This window comes from Martes martes (genome assembly GCF_963455335.1).
Source record: "Martes martes genome assembly, chromosome: 14".
Lineage (NCBI taxonomy): Eukaryota > Metazoa > Chordata > Mammalia > Carnivora > Mustelidae > Martes > Martes martes.
Window position 1 is genome coordinate 47,413,623 of NC_137902.1, and position 22,474 is coordinate 47,436,096.

Sequence of the window (22,474 nt, forward strand, 5' to 3'; positions counted from 1 at the left end):
CCCGGTCAGAGAAAGAGCAGTCTCGTCTTCCCCCTCCCTAGCCGGGATGATGTTAACTGCGGCAGCCTCGGGGCCACCCCTGTGGATCTGGACCCCAGGCCACAGAGTCCAAGTGAGGGAGGGCTGTGGAGGGATGGCCACGTCCGTTTGTCTTAGCTGCCTTTAAGCCGGATCAACACCGAAAAGAGTGAATAGATTGCCTTCAAAGTTCTTTTAGTCTTTTTCGTATCTGTGGTTATAGTGCCTTTCTTATGGCTGGACAGTTGACCCTTGACTAACAGACCTTAGGGACACTGACCTCCCAAGAAGTTGAACCCCCATGTGTAACTTTTGTCTTCCCAAAACTTGACTAATAGCCTAGTGCGGACTGGAAGCCATACTCATAATATGAAGGTTCAAAGAACACACGTTTTGTATTGTTACACATATTATACACTGTATTCTTGTAACAAAGTGAACTACAGAAAAGAAAATGTAATTAAGCCATCAGGAAGAGAGGGAACATTTACAGTACTATCCTGTATTTATAAAAAGAGACTTTGCATATAAGTGGACCCACACAATCTAAACCTGTGTGGTTCAAAGGTCAACTGTATGGTTCATACTGGTGTTTTGTTTTGTTTTGTTTCTTATATAGATTTATCAAGATGTGTGTTTCCCATTTGGCTTATTGAAAATCTGATTTCTGGGTTAATTTATCATTTCTATCATTTTTATGTATTTTATATTTCATCAGATTCACTTCATTTTTTCATTCCTTTGCTTTTTGTTGTTTGAGAAATTTGTCTTAAAAAGATGAATACTTAGTTCAATTATTTTCAGTTCATGCTTTAAAAAAACTTTTTGTGGGGCGCCTGCGTGGCTCAGTCAGTTAAACATCTGCTTTCAGCTCACGTCCTGATCCCGGGGTCCTGGAATCAAGTCCTGCATCAGGATCCCTGCTCACTGGGGAGTCCGCTTCTTCTCCCTCTACACTTCCCCTACCTTGTTCCTGATGTCTCTCTCTCTCATGCTCTCTCCCGCTCTCAAATAAATTTTTAAAATTCTTAAAAAAAATTTCTTTTGTAATAATGAAAATAAAGCATAAGTCTCTTGAATATAGCTTTAACTCTAGTCTGTAGATTTGGGGACACTTTGTGTTGCTGAATTTAGTTTTTTTTTTTTAATTACTGCTAAGATTGCATTTTTTCATGTTTCAATACTACTGGACATAAGTATTCCTTCTTTTATGAATTTTTTCTTTTCATTTGAATCCCATTTTTCCTTATTCATCAGTTTCCTACTGTTTTTTCTCTTACATGCTTTACAAATAAATCAACATTTTAGTTTTCATTTATGTTGGGTTTTACTTTTTGACAGAGCAATTTTATATATTTTTTGTGTGGTCTGATGTATCAATAGTATCGTTTTGGATTTTCTTCTCTGATATCATCCTTAGATAGCTTTTTTACCCCTCCAAGACTATAGAATCATCACTTCTATTTTCTTCTGGTTTTGATTTTTATATGTAACTAAAAGCATCTGATTTTATTTTTCCTCTAAATGCTTAACCATTTACTTCAGCATTATTAGCTGAGCTATTATCATTTTCCTACTATTTTGGTATTCTATTTTTATCATGCATAGATGATACAAATGTGTACATATGCATCCTTGGACTCGTGTTGGACTTGTGGGTTTTCACATCGTTCTCTCTATCCCAGTGTCACTAATATACTAATTAGGTTAGCTTTATAAAACCTTTTAACATAAGATGGCCAAGTCCATTCTCATTTTTTTTAAAGATTTTATTTATTTATTTGTCAGAGGGAGAGAGAGAGAGAGCACAAGCAGGGGAAAGCAGGGCACAGAAGGAGAAGCAGGCTATCCGCTGAGTAAGGAGCCCGAAGTGGGACTCGATCCCAGAACCCTGGGATCATGACCTGAGCCGAAGGCAGATGCTTAACAGTCTGAGCCACACAGGCGTCCCTATTTTTTGTTTATGTATTTATTTTTTTTAAAGATTGTATTTATTTGAAAGAGAGAGAACATGTGTGAGTGGAGGGAGGCGAGAGGGAGAAGGAGAGAGAGAAGCAGACTCCACATTGAGCGTAGAGCCTGACTTGGGGCTCGATCCCAGGACCTGGAGGTCATGACCTGAGCTGACATCAGGAGTCAGATGCCCAACCGACGGAGCCACCCACGCATCCCCATTCTCATTATTTTTTGAAATTTTTCTCACTATTCTAAGATGTTTATTCTTTCCTAAGAGCTTAGGAATCACTTGATGAGGTCCCTAAAGGACTTGGGATGGAGTCTTCGGCAAACTCAGGCATCCAGAAGGCCAGGCATCTGGCTGGCTCAAAACCCAGCCCCGGTTGTTCCCTCCTCTTCTTGCCCTGACCCAGCCGTCTGGTCACAGGCTGCCCATGCTTGGCCCCAGGCTGCCGCCTGACCTCTCAGCCCTGGCCTGGGCCCAGGCACTCACACTCGAAACGCAGTGTTCAGTGAACTCATGAAAGGGCAGAGAGCCTGGTGGTGAAGACGCAGCGCTATTTCCTCAGATCAAAGTGCCTGGAAACATCTGGAAAGCACTTTATTGAGCCCTACAAAGAGACTTGCAAGTAGGAATTGAGGATTTCATTCACTCAACTCCTTCATGTGTTTACTCCATTCATTCTGCCGACGTACTAAAAAAATAAAAGTACCATTTTGCTCAGGCAGGGCCCGCATGAGTCCCTCTGGGCTCAAAGTGGTTTGAGGCAGGTGGTCTGAAAGATTACACGCTCAAGCAAAGGGAGGGCACGGAGGCTACTATCCGGTGTGCCGTGGTTAAGGATGGGCTATGGATGCTGCCATAACAACCTGCAAATCTCACTGGAGCCCAAGTGGATGCAGTGATCACCTTGGATGCACAAGGACAGCTGTGCTCCGTGAATTTGCTCAGGTTTCCAGAATGCTGAATTATACAGTGACTGGCTAGCCACCGATGCCTTCTGTGATCACAGTGGCAGCAGAAAAGAGGAGACTTGAGGGGTGTGCACTGGTCCTCATTTGCGTCCTCCCAGAGATGACACATGTCACAAGCCTGCCTTAAAAGGCCACCCTCATTGAAATATTGGTGGAAAACGGTAGAATCTACAAAACACGGCTATTAACCAACCAGGGGCCTCAGTCACAGACGATTCCCCTGAACGATAGTGAGAGTCTGAGGAGCCTGGAGATGGCGCGGGGAGACAGCTCCCTATTCTCCCCGTTAAAGAGTTTTAGACTTGCCCACTCATTCTGATTGAGTTAGATTCTAATGTAATTCTAATTGTTGAGCATCTCCATTGCCCATCGCTGGAACACAGTCTGCGGCTTACCTCTAAGGTTAGGGATGTGCAGAGCCGCGGCATCTATGAGGGTGGGACTCACCATTTCCACCTTGTAGCCAGTGGCTGGACAAATATTTGATATATAAATTCCTATTTTACTCCTCCTGATAGACACCTGGTTTCTCTGCTCTTGCACAGAAGACATGGGTGACTTGAAAAGCCAAGCACACTCTACCCTTGGGTAGACTTGGGACTTGGCAAAAGATAAGAGTGATGGAGCATGCCCTCAACATAAGCGATTCCCTTTCACATCAAGGGACTTCAGAAGGAAGCTAGGATCCTGCAAGAGCAAACATCAGAGGTCTCCCCCCCGGCTCTTCACTGCGGGTCATGGGCTAGTTTGGCACCAGGAGGGTTGAGAACCAGGAAGTGACTTGAGAATCTTCTGTAAACTGAGCAGGGCCTTCCCTATGAAACTGCCGTGGTTGTCCCCCATCCGAACGGGGAAGGATCCCAGCCTGCTCCCATGACGTCACCTGGCACTGTGAGGGTCACAACATCTCCTGAGAACCCAAGAATCACACAGTCCTGGCTTTGCTTGGCACCTAGGCTACTAAACCAGGGACCACGGCTGCTATGGTTGGGATGCTGCCGGTAAGATTTAAGATCTGTGTTGACTTTTGCCCATGATAGAAGTACATGCAAGGGAGGCCTCTATACTCAGAAATAGGCTCAGGCCTGAATTCTCTGAAATATTTGCCTCAGTCCTCTGCATGAGTCAGGCTGTGTCTACAGAGCCCGAACGACCCTCCCTGCTTGTTCTCGGAGCTGGAGAGCAAACCAGCACCCTGTGGTCTCGTGGTGCTGGTAGATCTGCCGCCTGTTTCTAGTGTTTGGGGCCTCGGCATTCCTAGCCTTCAACACCACAGGAGATTTCTTTCCTTCAGACTGAGTCACATAGTGCACTGTTTCCTTCTCTCTTGTCAAGAAATAGCCTTGGCTTGAGTGTCGGGACGGGTATTGATCCCTTTTAGAGGGTCTGCCCAAACCACCATTTCCTTATGTGGATCCCAGTGGCCATATTGTTCCGTGCAGACCTACCCTCCAGGTTTAGGGGATTGGACCAGAGGCGGGCATCTGAGATGGACTCATTTTGCATTGCTATCAAGCGAGAGCTTCTAATCTCTGTGTGGCAATCGCTGGGACACACGTTTCCCCCTACACGGGCAGTGGAGAGAGCGGGAAGAGGAAGCTGGGGTGGAAAGGAGGGAGAGGAGAGGATGCGGAAGCCAGGGAGACAGCACGACGTTGTCTTCCATCTCCCTATCCCCCTTGGGCCAACTCAGGACTCTCTGTTCTTAGAAGAAACGCTCCTATGTCGCTTAAAATTCAATTTCAGTTGCTCTTATTTGCAATTTAAAAAACCCAAAAAGGCCTTTCTAAGCGCCCTCGGCGAGTCGAGTGTGTCCAGGTGCGGCCTCTGTACTGCCAAGTGGTTTGCTCTTACTGTGGAACTGACTTATATTTCCGAAGCTGCCGGGAATAGGGGATTTTTTTTAGTAACAGGAGAAAGATCATGGCAGAGAGCCTGAGCTGTGGGCTGGTGGGAGAAGAGGTTTTTGTTTTCAGGCATGCTGTCCTATGTACGTACGAGACGTGGCTGCAGGAATGTTGGGCTCCAACTAGGGAACCCATTGAGGAAGGGTCTGAAAGGGCAGAGCTCATGATGTCTGGGAATAAGGAACAGAGTGGTTGGCTTTCTGTCTAGGGGAAGGGGATTGCCTCCTATGAGCCTGTGCTTCCCTCAGGTGTCATTCCAGTTTCTTAAGCATGGGTGTCATTTACTTCCTTTTTTTTTTTTTTTTTTTTAATGCCAAAGAGAGAGAGAAAGCACAATTAGGAGGAGCAGCAGGCAGAGAGAGAAGCAGGCTCCCCGCTGAGCAGGGAGCCCGATGCAGGGCTTGATCCCAGGACCTTGAGATCATGACCTGAGCCGAAGGCAGGGGCTTAGCGACTGAGCCACCCAGGCATCTCTTGATTACATTCTTTGTGGTACTCGTCCTGATGAGCACAGGGTGATGTATCGAACTGCTGAATCACTATATTCTACACCGGAAACTAATGTAACACTGTATGCTAATGGTAATTAAAAACTAAATTTGAAAAAAAAGAAAATACCAAGAAAAAAATTTCTGGACTACCATGTCAATAAAATTAACTAAATTTATACAGAGGCCTTTGACCTAAACATTTACTGGCCCAAAGTCTAAGCTCTGAGGTCCGATGACCTCTGTCATGACTGAGCTATAGTGCCGATCCTGCCTGTGGCCTGGCGTGCCGCCCTGCCCACTCCGCGTCCTGGTTTCCATAGCTGTAAAATGAGGAGCCTTTGACGAGATCACCTCTGAGGAGGAGTGGGGAAAGAACCTTCCTGGCATTGCCAGGCCAGAGGTGGGCTGGGGGGATAAACGTGAGCACGGCTGGACACTGTCCATGCCCGAGATTGCAGATGGATCTAGGGTTGTGTGGCTGGAACTCCCTCCTGTGGACCAAGAGGCAGTCGTATGACCTGAAGAGAGAGAGAGATCCGGGGCTGTGTAAGGATAAGGCCCAGTCTACTGGGCATAGGGCCATACAGTCGGGGAAGCAGACACTCAACTGCCAGGTGAGTCCTCTGCCTGTCCCCTGTCCCCTGCCACTTCCTGGGCTCCGGGCTTAAACCAAAAGGCCCACCAGCCCTGGCGCTCCAGCTTGAATTGGCTAGAGGAGCCTGGGGTTCAGGGAGAGGTCCCCAACAGGGATATGCATACGGGAGCTGTCAGGAGAAGGAATTCGAAGCCTTGGACAGAATGAGTCCCACCCGGAGTGAGAGTCAGGCCAGAAGAGAACGGAGGGAAAGCAGAGGCCAGCACGGCATCATGAAGCCGTCAAGAAGCGGGTGGGAGGAGAAAACGTGGCTGATGAGGCTGGGACAAAAGTCAGCAAGAGTGCGGCTCTGGAAGCCCCAAGGTGCAAGAGGGAAGGGCAGGGCGGGTCAGCTGGTCGGACGCGGCTGACAGCTCGAGGAGGAGGAGAACAGCCGAGGAGGAGCCACTGGACTTTGCCATGGGGAGGTCTTGGGGACCCAATTTTATTCCTTGCAACTGGGACAGCAGCCGGCCCCTTCTTCCTCTGACAGGTCTTCCGTGTGTGAAGCTGTTTGACTCTGAGAGAGGCATTGTGCAGGGACCTGCCTTCGTGCCTCTGCCCACAGCTCTGTGGAGAAGCCCTGGCCAGCAGGGGCGGCCCCATCTGACCGCGGCATTGGCAGCACACAGGCCTGGGCCCCCACTCGCTGGCCAGGCTCCCCGGTACAGCCCGCACCCCGGCGGCTCAGAACTCGCAGACCACCAGGCGCTGCTCCACGCAGGACTTGTCATTCCACTTGCCGTTGGTGAAGATCTCCACACAGTTCTCTGAGCCGCCATTGTTGTTGGGCTCCCCAGGAGCCCAGTTGGAATAGGCCAGGGGCTCCCCGCTGGGGTAGATGAACTTGCCCTCTGTCTTGATGTCGGTCATGCTCAGGAAAGCAGCCTTGTTGTGAGCAGTGGCCAGCTGCTGCACGGCCTCGTTCTCGGCTGCAGAGCGTGGGGAGGCCATCTGTCCCCCGGCCTGCGTACACACCAGCTGCGCGTCCTCAAAATTCTTTTCAAAACCTCCTGTCTTGAAGATCTTCTCCCCGACAGCTCGGCCATTGGGGAAAAGCTCTGCTAAGAGAAGAGGAGAGCCAAGTTGGGGTTATGGCAACACCTGGCCTGAGCTCAGGTGCTCCAAGAACTTTGTGCTCCAACTGGAGCTCCCCGCCGACCCCAGGCCTCCCCTATGAGGTATCAGGGCACCAGATAGAATAAAAGTGAGGCACTTGGTTCCAGAGCACCCCTGACTTCACAGTGCATGCTAGGAGAAGGTCCTGTGGTCTGTACTTACAGGTGAGGACTCTGGAGGTCTGGGAGGTTAAGTAAGAGGCCCAAGGTCACAGGCCCGCCAAATGTAGGGTTGGGATTAAACCTTGTTTTCTGGGACCCTAGAGCTGGAACATGCCCTTTCTACTTCACCTCACGTCGGGTGCTGCAGCCAGTGGGGATTGGATCGACTTCGGCCTGGGAGATCAGTGTGGCGGCTGGCGCACTTTCTGAGAGTGTGAAAAACGGACCCCGCCTAGGAGCGTGTCTGGGGGTTGCCGTGTGATGGGTGGGGGCAACAGGGGGCATCCAAGAGATGTGCTCATCTCTGCACTCACCGCAACCCCATGTTGGCCCCTTGGTACGCATGTGGGTGATGCCCCAGCCAGTCAGCCCTCCCGGGGTACTGGGTGGGCTGATGAAAGCCCCTGAGTGGAGGCAGGGGGAGGGAACCGGCCCTGGGAGAGCCCTGTCTGGGAATCTGAAGCCAGGTGTTTCACCCCAACCTGGCACTGGCTGTCTAGGTGGGTGAAGGAAAGTCACCCCCCTTTGCCGGGTTTCTAATTCCTTATTTCTAAAGTGGGCGCACGCCTCATAAAAGCATCACCCACGTGGCTTACCAAGCGTCTCTCTTTAGTCCATCCCATCCTCATCCCTTTGGCTTTTGGGCTCAGGAGTGGAAGTCCTCTGGGCGCCCTAGAGGGCTATGCCTTGTCCTCCCTGGGCCCCCCTCCTCAGTAGCTTCAGCACAGGCTCAGGGGACAGATGCTCCCCAACGATGGATTGGAGCAGGGTGGCCCCTGGCGCTGGCCTGCACAGGGCCTGCGCGAGGGTTCACGTTACATTCCTGCCTCTGGGCACATAGCAAGCGCATACACGAGAGCGACCACATGTTCTTCTGAAGGTGCTTGGTAGCACGCACCATGCAGATGGGCATGCACACCTCTGCTCGTGCTCATGTCTGTCGCGGTGTGGGCTGAGTGATGAGTACACGCACATGGCCAGGGCCTGCGGACATGTTCTGCTTTGTGTGCAGCGGTGGGCAAAGGGGTGAGTGAACACATGTGCATGTTTGTGGAGGGAGGAAGACATACCCAATATCTGAAACTCTCGTCCTTGCTACTTAGGTACTTAAGGGCCAACCCTGTGTCTTACCCAGCCAGGCCCCTTTATGCTTTACTCCTTTAGAAAATGTCTCTCTCTCTCTCTCTCTCTCTCTCTGGATCAGGAAGATTGGATGAATGATGCAGACTTAGAGCTGAAGTCAGGGCGAGCAGATGCGAGCTGGGGCAGTCAAGGACTGAGGTGGAGGTTCTGAAGGGCACGGGGCCCTGGGGTGTGTGTTCCTGGGGACCCCGACTCAGCAGCATTCCAGGGTTGCTGAAACACCCAGACAGGTGCAGGCAGAGTACTGGCTGGAGCCCAGAGGTGGCCAGCCCCCTGCCAGGACCATGAGCATGTCCGGGTGAGGCTTCTGATGGCCACATAGCAAGGCCAAACCCCCACCAGCCTTGAACCCCAAGGGCAGCATCCCAGCCCCAGCTCTCAGAACAGTGTCTGGATTCTCTGCTGCCTTGGGCTGTGAAGCAACGCCCCTGGGCACGCGCACACAGGGTCCCGCAGACATAAAAAATGCACCCTAGGTCCGCTGTCTATCACAGGGACCAACATAGGGTAAGCAGGGTTCAGGGCATTGACCGGTCACAGGTGGTTGTGATGCTGGGGGGCATCATGGCACCTGATAATGTTCATCCTACTTCGGTCACCCCGTTGAACTGGTGATATGGCCACATCCTCTTAACTGTCTCTTGTATTCACTTGCAGATCCCGGAGTATGCTCTGTCCCAGTCCTATTCTCTGCCCCAGACCCCGCCCCAGAGCCAGGTCGAGCCCTAAATATGGTCCCAACCCATTCCAATCCTAGACCCAAGCCCAGCCAATGCCAAAGCAAGGCCCAGACCCAGTCAGGGGCCTAGCCTCAGTGTCTGGCTCCATTCAGGTCCAGGAACTTACCTTTCCTGTACTGAGAGAAGGCGTTCTGGAGGTGCTGTATGTGTCCACGTAAGGCCTCCACCTGCTGCCTCAGAGCAGTGATGTCTGCCGAAGAGAGAGGCCGAGGGAAGGTAAGCCCAACAGAGCCCGGGATCAGCCCAGACCCTAGACCTCCGGGAAGGGTGTCCAGCAGCGGGCACATCCTGGGAGTGGGTCCTCAGAAGCCCACATCTGCCGACATAACCCACCCCTCTTGCCCCCAGATTTCCCGTGGTTCTGCTATGAACAAACTGTCCCACAAGCAGGTCCCTGCACCTTACGGACACTAACCGCATGACATTTGAACTCCAAATTCTGGGGATCCCATAGCACCTCCTTTTGGGGGCATGGGAATATTTCCCATCCATTGGGTTATTTGATACTCTGAGCTATCCTTTGAATTGGGAAGCAGGATATGCTTCCCCCCGTGATCAGATGGAAAACTGCTCAGAGTTGCCCTCCAGGAAATAAATCTAGAACCAAGCCTAATTCTCCTGCCTTCGTGCCTGCTAGCTTTCCTGCTTCCCACCACTCCCCATGATTAATGTGGCCAAAGTCCAAGAGCATAAGCTATCCTGATAGAAACAGCACCACATCCCTCCCCTGCCCCCACCCCGTGGGAATCCCAAATCCAACAGATACCACCTTACCCTGAATCCCACTCTCTCCCTTCGCGCCTTTGTCCCCAGGAGCACCTCTGTCCCCCTTCAGTCCTGGGGGTCCTTTGGCACCTGGAGATCCCGGCGGACCCATGGCTCCAGCAGGTCCTGGGATCACAGAAGAAGAGCTGAGTGAGCTCTGTACACATTTTCCAGAATTTTCAGCCTCCCAGGACATGGACCGTCCAACTGGCCTATGGCTCCCCTTCCCCTGTATGGACTCTTCCCAGAACCCAGCCATGCCCCCCCTCTATACACTGTCCCATCAACAAATGACCCACCTCTCTGGCACCCAGACTAGCCCTGTTGCTCAAGTGTCATTCTCCCTGGTGCAGACAGCTCCCAGAACCCAGCAGTCACCCTCCTTGGACACAGATCTCTGAGCTCCCCCCTCCACCCCCACCAGACCCAGTCATGTCAGCTCTGATGTGGTGAGTGGTGGGGGGCTGGCCGTCAACAACCCCAGGGGGACACAAGGGAACTGGAGCCCAGCCCTAGCTCCTTCCATCACTCACCTTCTGCCCCAGCATTCCCGGGGGCTCCTCGCTCACCGGGGGCCCCTCTCTCTCCTTTAACACCCGTGGGGCCTCGTGTCCCCGCAGAGCCCGGCTTGCCTGCCACACCCACTTCTCCTGAGGAAGGAACCAGTTGGGACAAATGCCGCTGAGAATGTGATCAGTGGAGGAGTTTTCACCCACCGCTCCAGGACGAGAGAGAGAACTGGGGACAAGGTGTTCCTTACTGGGCTTCCTCCATGGAGGCGAACAGGAAAATGCCATCAGTGTGGGAATGGGAGGGTGGGGCAGTGGGAAGGGGCCACAACGATGCAGTCTACCCAGCACTGACCCTCTGGCATTCCAAGCTTGTTGCCTGAGGTCATGTCCCGGAATGCCCCCGAACTCCTCCCTTCTCCCTCCCAGACTGCCTACATACCAACCACCTACCTTTCGGCCCGGCCTCTCCTTTTGGGCCGGGTGGGCCTTGAGGTCCTACGCTCCCCTGCTTCCCTGATGGACCCTCTCTGCCGGCTGAACCAGGCACGCCTCGAGGTCCTGGAGGTCCTGGGGGAAAGCACCGGCCTAGTCAGTGACGCTAACCCTCGTTGGAGGTGGGAGCACACGAAAAGACGAGAGCAGCAGCAGCAATTCCAGTCTTCCCTGAGAGAACCCAGTGCCACCTTCCAACGACCTTCCTCCTTCTTCCTGGGATGGGGTCTGTGCACATCTGCCAGCCTGTCCCAGGGGAGGCAGCTCCTGCAGACTGCCACATCCCATGCCCAGCTGCTCACCAGACGGTCCGGAGTCTCCCTTCGGTCCAGGCTCTCCCACAGAGCCATTGTCCCCTTTGGGCCCAACTGGGCCAGCTGGGCCAGGCGTCCCGGCTCTCCCTACAGCTCCTGGTAAACCTGTAGTGGCAGAAGAGATGGGTATAAACCTGGCCTTGGGCCCAGGAGGAGCCAGCTGCGTGTACCATCAGCCCCCTTGCATGCCTTCAAGATTCTACAGGGGGTAGACGTTCCGTCTCCACATTCTTGGTCCTGCAGTAATCCAGGAAATGGGCATCTTATAGATGCGGAGGACCGATTGATGGTTGCCAGAGGTGGGGTTGGGAAGTGGGCAGAATGGCTCTCAGGGGTGAAAAGATATTAATGTCCAGTTATAAAATAAGTTCTGGGGATGTCCTGTGCCGCACGGCCACTAAAGTTAAGAATGCAGTATCAAGGGACACCTGGGTGGCTCAGTGGGTTAAAGCCTCTGCCTTCGGCTCAGTTCATGATCCCAGGGTACTGGGATCAAGCCCCGCATCGGGCTCTCTGCTCGGCAGGGAGCCTGCTTCCCTTCCTCTCTCTCTCTGCATGCCTCTCTGCCTACTTGTGATCTCTGTCTGTCAGATGAATAAATAAAATCTTAAAAAAAAAAAAAAGAATGCAGTATCGCATATGTGAAAGTTGCTCAGAGAGTAGGTATTTCTTTCCTTTCCTTTTCTTTTCTTTCTTTCTTTCTTTCTTTCTTTCTTTGTGTGTGTGTGTGTGTGTGTGTGTGTAAAGCAATAGAAGTTTATTAAGCAAGGATACAGTAAAAAGCTCTCAGGAGTGAGAGGGGTCCCAACAGCGTTGTCCCTGAGGGCCTTTAGGGTTGGTCTTTTCTAGAAAGCTAACCAGGGAATTTAAATCCTTTTAACCTCTCTATCACCATTGAGCAAGGACTAGTGACCATACCTCCCATGGCTTACTTCTTTATTAAGGTCTGGTTATTTTTGTTGGTCACAAGTAATTATCTTAAAAAAAGACACCCACCCCACATGCTTAGAGCAGGGTGGTCCGGTTTGTTCCCTTATCTCTGGTTTCCCCACACTCCCACATTTTGGGGATTTCTGTGAGTCTGATCACATAGACCCCTATCTATCTCTCCCTAACTGGCCCTGCCTGTCCCTTACTCATTCCTCCTCCTGGAATAGTAACCCTTACTGCTGTTAGGGAATGGGACGATGGCCACTCTGGCTGCTTCCTGCTGAAATGAGGTGGTGGGCTGTGCGACAGTTAGAATCTATCCAGGGTTTAGTCCGGGGTCCCACCGTATGGTTCCCAGGGGTCCTGATGGGCAGCAAACGGTACATAGGTACATACATCAGCACATGCAAGAGGATGAACATAAAATAAGAATTAGGCCCAGAATTGTGATCACATCGCTTAGATAAGATCCGCAATTACCAATTTTGTCATAGGTGAGTGGATATCTTGATCTTATTTAATGGATCACAAATGTCGCATATCAATAGGGACACCTTGCAGGAATTAACCGTAATATTAAAACGACATGTGAGGAAATTCCTCGTACCCCAAATGGTGTAGCAATAGCAGGCAGTCAATAGTGGCACGGTTCTGGAAAAGTCCCTCTCTGACTTCACTTAATTCTTGGCTGAGTGTATCAGCGCCTGGGAAGTATCACTTAAAGTCCTGCTGAGCAAGTATAATGTTTTGCTTATTTTATACTGCAGTCCTATGTAAGTCCTGGAAGTCCCATAGTGAGTTTTGAGGCTCTTTTTCCTAGGAGGAGTGTCGTTTGTTGTATGTTTGGCTAAATAAAGCCTTTGTTTGCAATTGTACATCAACAGAGGTGGCTTCTAGGATAAACGACTATGAAATAAAACCATCAAGAAGTTCTTTTTGGGGGTGCCTGGGTGGCTCAGTGGGTTAAAGCCTCTGCTTTCGGCTTGGGTCATGATCCCGGGGTCCTGGGATCAGGCCCCGAATCGGGCTCTCTGCTCAGCGGGGAGCCTGCTTCCCCCTCTCTCTCTGCCTGCCTCTCTGCCTACTTGTGATCTCTCTCTGTCAAATAAATAAATAAAATCTTTAAAAAAAAAAAAAAGGAGTTCTTTTTGTTCAAGATCTAGCTTTAACTATATCCTAATTACAAGGAATTCCTGGCAAATGGGAGAAGACTTGTCACAGGAGATAAGGCGAAGTACATTATCCAATCCAGTCACCAAGAAAGTGAGATCACCCATTATCTCTGTAAGCTCATAGTTAACCCCATGCAGTGGGGGTACTCTCTGGCTTTAAAGGAGCAATTTTTGTTACCCCAGCCATGTAGAATTGGTCAAGGTGCTGGCAGAGTTACATAATCGCTGGGGGAATCACATCCATTTTTTTTTTTTTTTTTTTTGCTGTTCAAATAATCACATGTCCATGGGGTCCTGTTATTATCCCCACAGAATAACAAGAAAGATTGCTGATACATGAGCTATTGTGGCAATTTCTCTGAAGTTTACCTCAAGTCAGGGAGTAGATCTTAAAAGTTCTCATCACAACAAGAAAGAAATTGTATTACGCGTGGTGACGGACGCCGATGAGACTCCTTCGGTGATCATCTCACAATACATGCAAATATTGAATCATCATGTCATGCATTGGAAACAAAGACAATGTTATATGTCAATTACACCTCAATTTAAAAAGGCAAAAGCAACGGAATATGCTCTTGAAATTTTAGAAGAGACCAGATTGTTACCTATGTTATCACTATGTGCAACGAGATCCTGTTTCATGAGTGCGTACATGCGTGTGTAGGGCACGTGCACAAGCAGGAAAAGACACAGGAGAAGCACATACAGAAGTGGGACCAGTCGTTCCTTCCTCGTGACACGAGGTAATGGTAACTTTCTTCTCGCTTCTTCAGTGGCCACAAATTATTTTTGTATTGGAAAAATGATCAAGCCTATTTTTAGAAAGACGTGTTACTCCGGAAAGGCTGTCTAGTCCTGACGTTCCTCAAGATTTACCTCCAGAAGACTAAGGGGAGGAGATGACTTATCTAAGAGTTTTACACTCTTAGTTCTGTTCATTTGGTTATTTCTTTATTTTTTCACTGAGGCAAAATTCATATCACATTAACCTTTTCCATGCACACAGTCCAGTGGCAGTGGTCTGTGATTACCTCCTCTACTGAGTTCAAAATCATTTCATCAGCCCTCAAAAAAAAACCATAGCCACTAAGCCATCTTCCCCCCCATGCCCCCTCCTCCCAGCCCCTGGACACCACTGGTCTGCTCTCTGTCTCTATTTCCTACTTTGGACATTCCATATACATGGATTCCTACAACCTATGACCTTCGATGCCTGGCTTTTTTTTTAACTTAGAGTGATGTCCTTGAGGGCCATCCACTTGGCAGCGTGTCTCGGGGCTTCATTCCATTGTATGGCTGCGCAGTGTCCCACCGTGTGGACAGAACATGTCTTGTTCGCCCATTCACCTGTCACCGGGCATTTGGGTTGTTGTGACTAAAGCCACTGTCTACATTCACATGCACAAAGAAATGACACCTGACAGGTGGTGCTGACTCATTCATTCAGTTACTTGCTCACTGAGAAACCATCTGTGGAAGACCACAGCAGGCTTGGCGCTGGGCAGCACGCAAATGTTAGCACCAGGTCCTTGTCCGCGTGGGATTTGTCATAGGATTTTCAAATGTGAGGCACAGGTCAGGAGTGAGGAAGACAATTCACAAGATGTCCCTCACCCCGTCTCATCATCACCCCAACCCCAGCACACACGCGTGCCCAGAGCTCTCCTCCCAGAGGAAGAAATGGAACTTCAGGGCAAGGAGGACTTAGAGAGACTCGCAGAGGGAAGGTGACATTTCAGACTTGGAAACTGTGCTCCCAGGGGAGGAGGGACCAGGACTGCCTGGGCCAGAGCGAGCCGGTGGCAGGCAGCTGGTGCCTGGGATGAGTGGCTGAGAAGCTCTGTGCTCGGCGTGGTTACGATCCTCACTGGAAATGCAATGGAAGCATAGAGAGTTACAGCTTGGGCCCCACGTCCCATATTCAGCAGGGCCCTGTGCTGGGGCGGAGATGTCCTGCTCCTAGGCAGAGCCTGTCTTGGGATCCTCCCTGGCTGGGCTGGTGGCTGGTAAAAGGAGTGGTAGAGGTGTCCCATCCATCATGCACAAGCCCTAGAGGCCAGGAGAGGGGACACCCTCTTCAACAGCAAGCACCCATGCCTCCAAAAACACTAATTATGTGGCACCTGGGTGGCTGTCTTTAAGCATCTATCTTCAGCTCAGGTCATGATCTCAGGGTCCCGGGATGGAGCCCCATGTGGGGCTCCCTGCTCAGCGGAGAACCTGCTTCTCCCTCTTCTCCTCCCTCGCTGCTTGTGCTCTCTCATGCTATCTCTTTCTCTCAAATAAATAAAGTCTTTTTTTTTTTTTTAAGAAGCACTAATTTTGCATCCTAGTGTCCCCCAAAGGCCATCCCTGTCCCTTAGTGCAGCCTGAAGTGAAGCTTTATGGACCAACAATGTGGCCAGTCTTCACCACAGCAGATCCCTCCCCCCATCCTTCACTCCACAAGTACTCGCTGAAACTGCTACTTTGCAGGAGACAGCATCCTCAGTGCCGGGACGCGGCGGGGAGAGAAGCAGAACAAAATCAGATCCCTTCCTCATGGAGCTTAATCCCAACCGCAGAGAAACAGATCCTAAAAGTGAAAATGCACCACCTAGGTAATAAACCCTGGGTTTATTAGATAAACCTAGGGTTTATAATAAACCCTAGGTAATAAACCTAGGGTTTATAATAAACCTAGGTAATAAACCTAGGGTTTATTAGATCAGAGTAAGTGCCACGGAGGAAAAATAAAGCACAGAGAGTGTCAGAAGGGGGTGCGGTGTCTTCCGAGTAGGGTGGTCAGGGACAGATTCATGGAGAAGGTGGTCTGTGAGGAAAGCCTGGAGGAAGGCGAGTGACCCACAGGGACGGTTATGGGGAGAGCAGTGACAGGGTCCCGAGTAGGTGGGGGAAGGGCTGGGGGTGGCGAGTGTGGTTAGGGATCAGCAAGAAGCCAGTGGCCAAGTAGAAGGAGGCAAGGTCAGAGGAGTAGGCAGGGCGGAACGCCCTTGTGGGCTGCAGAAGGGTGTGTGGCTTTATTTCAAGGGAGATGCATGCCCTTGGAGGGACTCTCTTGCTGAATCCTTCTGGGCAGGGATCTTGGAGATGCTGAGGAATAAGGGGACTGTCCCTGGAAATACAGCCCCCAAAACAGGGTGGGGTCTTACTGACCCTCCATGATATGCCTGAGGCATTAGCACAGTGACCCTACTCCACGCCCCACCTCTGTTCAAGGTTTTCTTCTCTTTGGCCTATCTGGAACCCTGTGCGTCAGCATCTGCAGGGAACACTGTCATAAGTGCAGACTCTGGCCCCAGCCAGATGAACTTGGGTTGGGATTCTGAGGTGCTCCAAGCTCTCTAGCAAATTCCCAGACCTATAGTGGTTGAGTGACTAGTGTGTCTGCAGTCCAGGAGCCAGACTGAAGCCTGGTCCCCTGGCCCAACTGGGTACGGTTCCCTCTCCAAGCACCGACCAGAGGCCAGGCTTGGAATGTGCATGGGGGCGGGGGGTGGGATGGGAAGGGAAGGCATCTGCACAAAATGGTGAGAGCTCAGACACACTGGATGCTGCAGGGTCATAGGGTGACATTAGGAAAGGGTCCTCTAGGATTTAATTCAGGGCCCCTCTGAGAGTTGGAGAGAGTGGGGATTCTCTAAGATGCTGACACCTTCTTCTAAGTTCCCTTCCAGGTGGCCTTCCCCAAGCACCAGACCATTCATGTTGGGAGGAACTTTGTCGGCAAAGGATGGACAGATAGACAGAGATACTCACTCATCCCTTACCCTACAAAGTTTGGGAATGTTACCCATTCTTTCCAGCTTAAATGCTGTTAGTTTCCCTCCTCCCCAACCAAAATGCAAACTCCTGAAAGATAAAGACCTCCATGACAGTACAGACAAAAGGTTGATATCCAGGATCTATAAAGAACTCCTCAAACTCAACACACACAAAACAGACAATCATATTAAAAAATGGGCAGAAGATATGAACAGACATTTCTCCAATGAAGACATACAAATGGCTACCAGACACATGAAAAAATGTTCATCATCACTAACCAACAGGGAGATTCAAATTAAAACCACATTGAGATACCACCTTACACCAGTTAGAATGGCCAAAATTAGCAAGACAGGAAACAACGTGTGTTGGAGAGGATGTGGAGAAAGGGGAACCCTCTTACACTGTTGGTGGGAATGCAAGTTGGTGCAGCCACTTTGGAGAACAGTGTGGAGATTCCTCAAGAAATTAAAAATAGAGCTTCCCTATAACCCTGCAATTGCACTACTGGGTATTTACCCCAAAGATACAGATGTAGTGAAAAGAAGGGCCATCTGTACCCCAATGTTTATAGCAGCAATGGCCACAGTTGCCAAACTGTGGAAAGAACCAAGATGCCCTTCAACGGACGAATGGATAAGGAAGATGTGGTCCATATACACTATGGAGTATTATGCCTCCATCAGAAAGGACGAATATCCAACTTTTATAGCAACATGGACGGGACTGGAAGAGATTATGCTGAGTGAAATAAGTCAAGCAGAGAGAGTCAAATATCATATGGTTTCACTTATTTGTGGAGCATAACAAATAATATGGAGGACAAGGGGAGAATGAGAGGAGAAGGGAGTTGAGGGAAATTGGAAGGGGAGGTGAACCATGAGAGACTATGGACTCTGAAAAACAACCTGAGGGTTTTGAAGGGGCGGGGGGTGGGAGGTTGGGGGAACCAGGTGGTGGGTATTAGGGAGGGCACGGATTGCATGAAGCACTGGGTGTGGTGAAAAAACAATGAATACTGTTACGCTGAAAAGAAATAAAAAATTTAAAAAAAAAAAAAAAGACCTCCATGGATCCCACCATTGCCCTAGCCCAGCGCCTGCAAGGTCCCTTGTCCTAATTACTGGTTCACTGAAATCTGACACCTTGCCACCAAGACCCAGATCCTCCCCTGCGGGGAAGTACTTCTTGGATAATTCCCTTAATAATCAGTACCTTTGGGAACCTCATGAGAATTCACCTGACTGGTCCAGCAGGAAGATGCACCTTGATTCTGAGAACTTAATAAAAAGCAAAGCCTTGGCTCAGTTGTCACTATGCAGTCGATCTTATTCCCATTTATAGATGAGCAAACTGAGACTCAGGGACACTGGCTTGTCCCAGGGTGGGTCCCTGCTGTGGAGATGGATCTAGCTCTATAGCCCAAATCTGTCTGATGCACAAGCCCGTGTCTTTCCCCCTCCACAATGGGTGTCATTTGGCCTTTCTGCATCACAATGTTTTCAGCCAAATAGAGTTCCTTGTAAAATGTTTGGTAGGGTTAAATGAATTACTCAGGGAATGCCCAAGGCTGGACAAAGAAATGTGGGCTTCCTTCCATTTTCTCTGTAATGCATTAGGGCAAATCCTTCCGGTCAGACCTGAGTCTGGGACCACCGAACCTTCTTCTTTCCCATTCTCCATGCAGTATTAAAAATATTTCATACCCCGCACAGGTACCATTTCATCTGGATGAAAAACTGTTAATCCCTGGGGTCGGTTTCTGGAGAGCCACAAATTCCAAGTCCCCACTATTTCCTCATTCTTGGGGTGGGAGGACTCAGAAGACTCCAGGGGAGGAGTCAGGGCAGCTGGTCGTGGAGGGAGGCACCTGGGGCTCAGAACGGCTGGTCAGTTTTCAACTGGTAAAGCGGTGTTTCAGAAAGACCAAATGTCTTAAGGAAACCCATCCCTGGGGAGGAAGAAGTCCGCCTCTGAGCCTTCCACAGCGGCATGTCCAACGTTCCCCGGCTGGTTACAGTTCCAATGCCCACCCCTTTCCACCAGGACGAGCCCATGGCCCCAGCTCTACCTGGATCCCCCTTCTCGCCCCGGGGGCCCTCTCTCCCATCCCGTCCATCACGACCGGGCAGGCCATTCTCCACGGGGCTACACATGACCAGGGTGCAGGTGCTGGCCGCTGTTCTCTGGGAATAGGTCTTCATTTCTGCTCCCAGGGAGCTCAGGGGCTGTGTGAGCAGCATCAGCACGGAGAGAGGGAGGAGAAGCATGGCCTAGGCAGATGAACAGAAAGAGAAAGGACATGCTCTTGGTCCTAGGACATAGGTTAGGGCTTGGTCCAGCTCCTGAAGGTCAGGAGAAGCACCTTTCCACCTCCCCCCCTCCTATGGAGCTGAGGACAACAAGGCTTCCAGAGCCATGTAAGGCCCAGGTGAGCATTTGGTCTGGCCTGGGAGAGCATGAGTTACCCAGACGGAACCCAGGACATGGGTTGACTGCAGTATCCACCTATCAGATGCCCCATGCTGTCCTTTCTCAGGTCTTCCCTTGGACACTGCCACTGGCACAGGGGCTAGGATGTAGAATTCCTCACTGAAGCCATATGTCCCATCAGGAAAGATTCACTGGGTAGTTCTAGAAAGGACCTGTCCCCTTGCTGGACATCCTTCTCCCTGCCTATACTGTTAAGGTGGGTGGCTTAGCTCTGACAAAGCAAACCCATTTCCTCTCATTTGCTCTCTTGGATGGACTAGCATTTGTGTCATCTGCAGTGTTGTTCTAAAAAGGAGTCAGAGTGTCAGAGTCCTGGATGCTTAGTGATGTCTATCCTGAGCACAGGAATGTACGTGGTTGCTTGTTTTCCAGGTGATTTTCCATCCCTAGACTAGACACTGTCTCCATAAGGAAATTCCCATAGAGAACTCGGGTGAAAGTTCTCAGAGATACTAAATTAGCAGCTGGAGAGCCCCTGGGACACGTTGTGTTCTGCTTGGATGACCTAAGAGAATTTGAAAGAAAGGCCTCATGGCAGAAGGGGATGTGTGAGATGGGTTCAGTCTAGGGAAGGCTAGTTTGGGGATAAGAAACAGCAGATGTCCCATGGGGCATCCAGTTACCCTCTGACTGGGACCTGGGGACTAAGTGAGACCTGGGCAGGTACAGGGCCTGAGTCACCTGCAATGCTGGACTTTTACCTCTCTCAGAGAGAAACTGTAAAGTTATGAGCAGGTAAAGAGCCTGTGGGAGTGGCAGGGGCTCAGAGCAAAGGCTGAGGGACATGTGCAAAGGAGGAGGGGGTCACCAGGCCTTGTGGCAGAAGCTCAGTCATGAGCACCGAAGGACCCAGGCTGGAACAAGGGCATCGGCCGCTGGTCTGCAGTTACCTCAGCTCTGGGGCTCCGCACCCTAAATCTGGGGAAGGACAAAAAGCAACAAGCATTCTTCCCAGCTGCTCAAGATGCCACAGAAGGCTGCACGGTCCACTGCAGCAGGAAGGGGCCTCAGAGAGAGCTAACTCACAGGTTTTCAGACGTACGATTCAGAAGAGGCATTTTAGCTGGGGCGACAGAGGGAGTGGGCCGAGCCATAGCCCCCTCAACCCAGAGTGCTCATGCCAAGCTTTCAGATTCAGATTTTATTGAGGAAAAGGACTCCTCTGAAAATTGGATAGAAAATTAGTGACCTAGTCCGGTAAGTCTATTTTTTAAAGTAAACATTTGAGTCTAAGAGAGAAGCATGAATGTCCATGTCCCACAGGCAGCTGGTACGTGGATGGGCTTAGAACCCAGGCCCCTGAAGGCCTGGTCTGTTTTTCTCCTCTACCACCCTTCTTCCTGAGGAAATCAGCAATGGGGTGGAACTAAGAGAGAAGTTGAAATTGCATTTTCCACTGGGGCTTCCAGACAGTGGTGTCTGGGGTCCGACTGGATGTCAGCCAAGTGATCCACCCTCCCCCAGCCCGGAGAACTTAGGGAGCAGTGAGGGGCAGAAGAACGCCCCTCAATACCCCACTCTGCCCCCCACCCATCACACCTCCTAGACCAGAACAGCATCCCAGACCCTGCCTCCACAGCCCCAGAGGGATAAAGCAGCCACACGGGCAGGGAGATATTTGCCAGGCATTGGGAAAACCAAAAGGTGGCAAAGGACAGAAACACTCACAGTTGCTTCTTCTGGGCCTCCAGGATCTCCAGGCCAACTAGGCTTTCCTTGGCAGGCACCAGCTATTTATGCCTGTCTTGTAACCTGAGCAGCCCAGCCCCGTTCTGCTAAGAGCTCTTCCCACCAAGTGGGGCAATTTCTTCCTTGTTGACTCACTCTCACCTCCACCTGGGTTCTGGAAACCTGCCACTGACATTCATAACAATACACGCATATAGAGTATATAGAGCACTCTCGGGCTGTGATCTCACCCCGAACACCCTGAAGCCCCGTGGGTGATACGGCATCCTCAGGGTCTGTATTTTACAGATGTCCAAAAATCTGGGCTCCAGAGAAGACTGGCAAGTTGCACAATGATCTACCCTATTGCCAATGCGACCTGCATCCGCCGATTCCAAGGTCCAGGACCTGCTGTGCCCACTTCTCTTCCTCCTTCACCTCAACATTACTGCCCAGATATTGGGAAAGAGCGGGGAGCTCCTTGGCATATCCGGGCAGGGGCGGGGCAAGTGGAGGAACTGTAGAGGCTGCAGCCTGGGGGTGGGAGGGCAGTGGCTGGGGGAACTGCCACGTGGCGGGTCGTCTTTTACTTCCTGCTTTAGATCTCAGAGAGACCCCTTCTTGCCTTTTATGGGCTGGCCTTCCTTTAACTTCCTTGCCCTCATCTCCCACCTTTTTAGCTGAAGTTTGCCCTGTGCATTACTCAGGTGACTGGTTTGGAGCCCTGAGCAGCTGATATGCCGCTGCAGTCCTCCCCAAGGGGAATCTAACTTCCAATCACTGTAAGACAGTTGCCCACCCTCTTGCTTTGCTATCAAAGGCAATCTCTGGGGTTGCCTGGGTGGCTCAGTGGGTTAAGCCTCTGCCTTCGGCTCAGGTCATGATCTCAAGGTCCTGGGATCGAGTCCTGCTTCGGGCTCAGCAGGGAGCCTGCTTCCCTTCCTCTCTCTCTGCCTGCCTCTCTGCCTGCTTGTGATCTCTGTCTGTCCAATAAATAAATAAAATCTTATAAAAAAAGAAAGGCAATCTCTGCTTGCTTCTAGATTCTTGTGGCTTTATCTCTTGCATCTTGTTCTCTGCCTAGTTCCATGTACCAGCTGCCCCGTGTCTCCAAGCTTCTCCTTTGGCCACTCCATTGATGGTGCCAACTCATTCCTGTATTTTGATGCTCCCTGTGGGATCCCCTTGTATATTGTAGAATCTATAATGGCTC

General features: G+C 50.6%; 1 protein-coding gene across 2 annotated transcripts; it reads right to left on the reverse strand.

Annotated features, from left to right (window-relative positions):
* Positions 1 to 6,391: 6,391 nt before the first annotated feature.
* Positions 6,392 to 21,367, reverse strand: SFTPD (surfactant protein D; the record flags this gene model as incomplete). Of its 2 annotated transcripts, XM_080823081.1 has the most annotated exons (8): positions 6,392 to 7,045; positions 9,251 to 9,334; positions 9,919 to 10,035; positions 10,443 to 10,559; positions 10,872 to 10,988; positions 11,216 to 11,332; positions 19,172 to 19,373; positions 21,262 to 21,367. In XM_080823081.1, the coding sequence occupies 7 exons, from the start codon at positions 19,368 to 19,370 to the stop codon at positions 6,669 to 6,671; spliced, it is 1,128 nt and encodes a 375-aa protein (XP_080679207.1). In that variant the 3' UTR covers positions 6,392 to 6,668. The 2 variants fall into 2 exon arrangements, with proteins under 2 accessions (XP_080679207.1, XP_080679206.1); XM_080823080.1 differs by lacking the exon at positions 21,262 to 21,367 and having other exon boundaries at positions 6,392 to 7,042; positions 19,172 to 19,370.
* Positions 21,368 to 22,474: the final 1,107 nt, after the last annotated feature.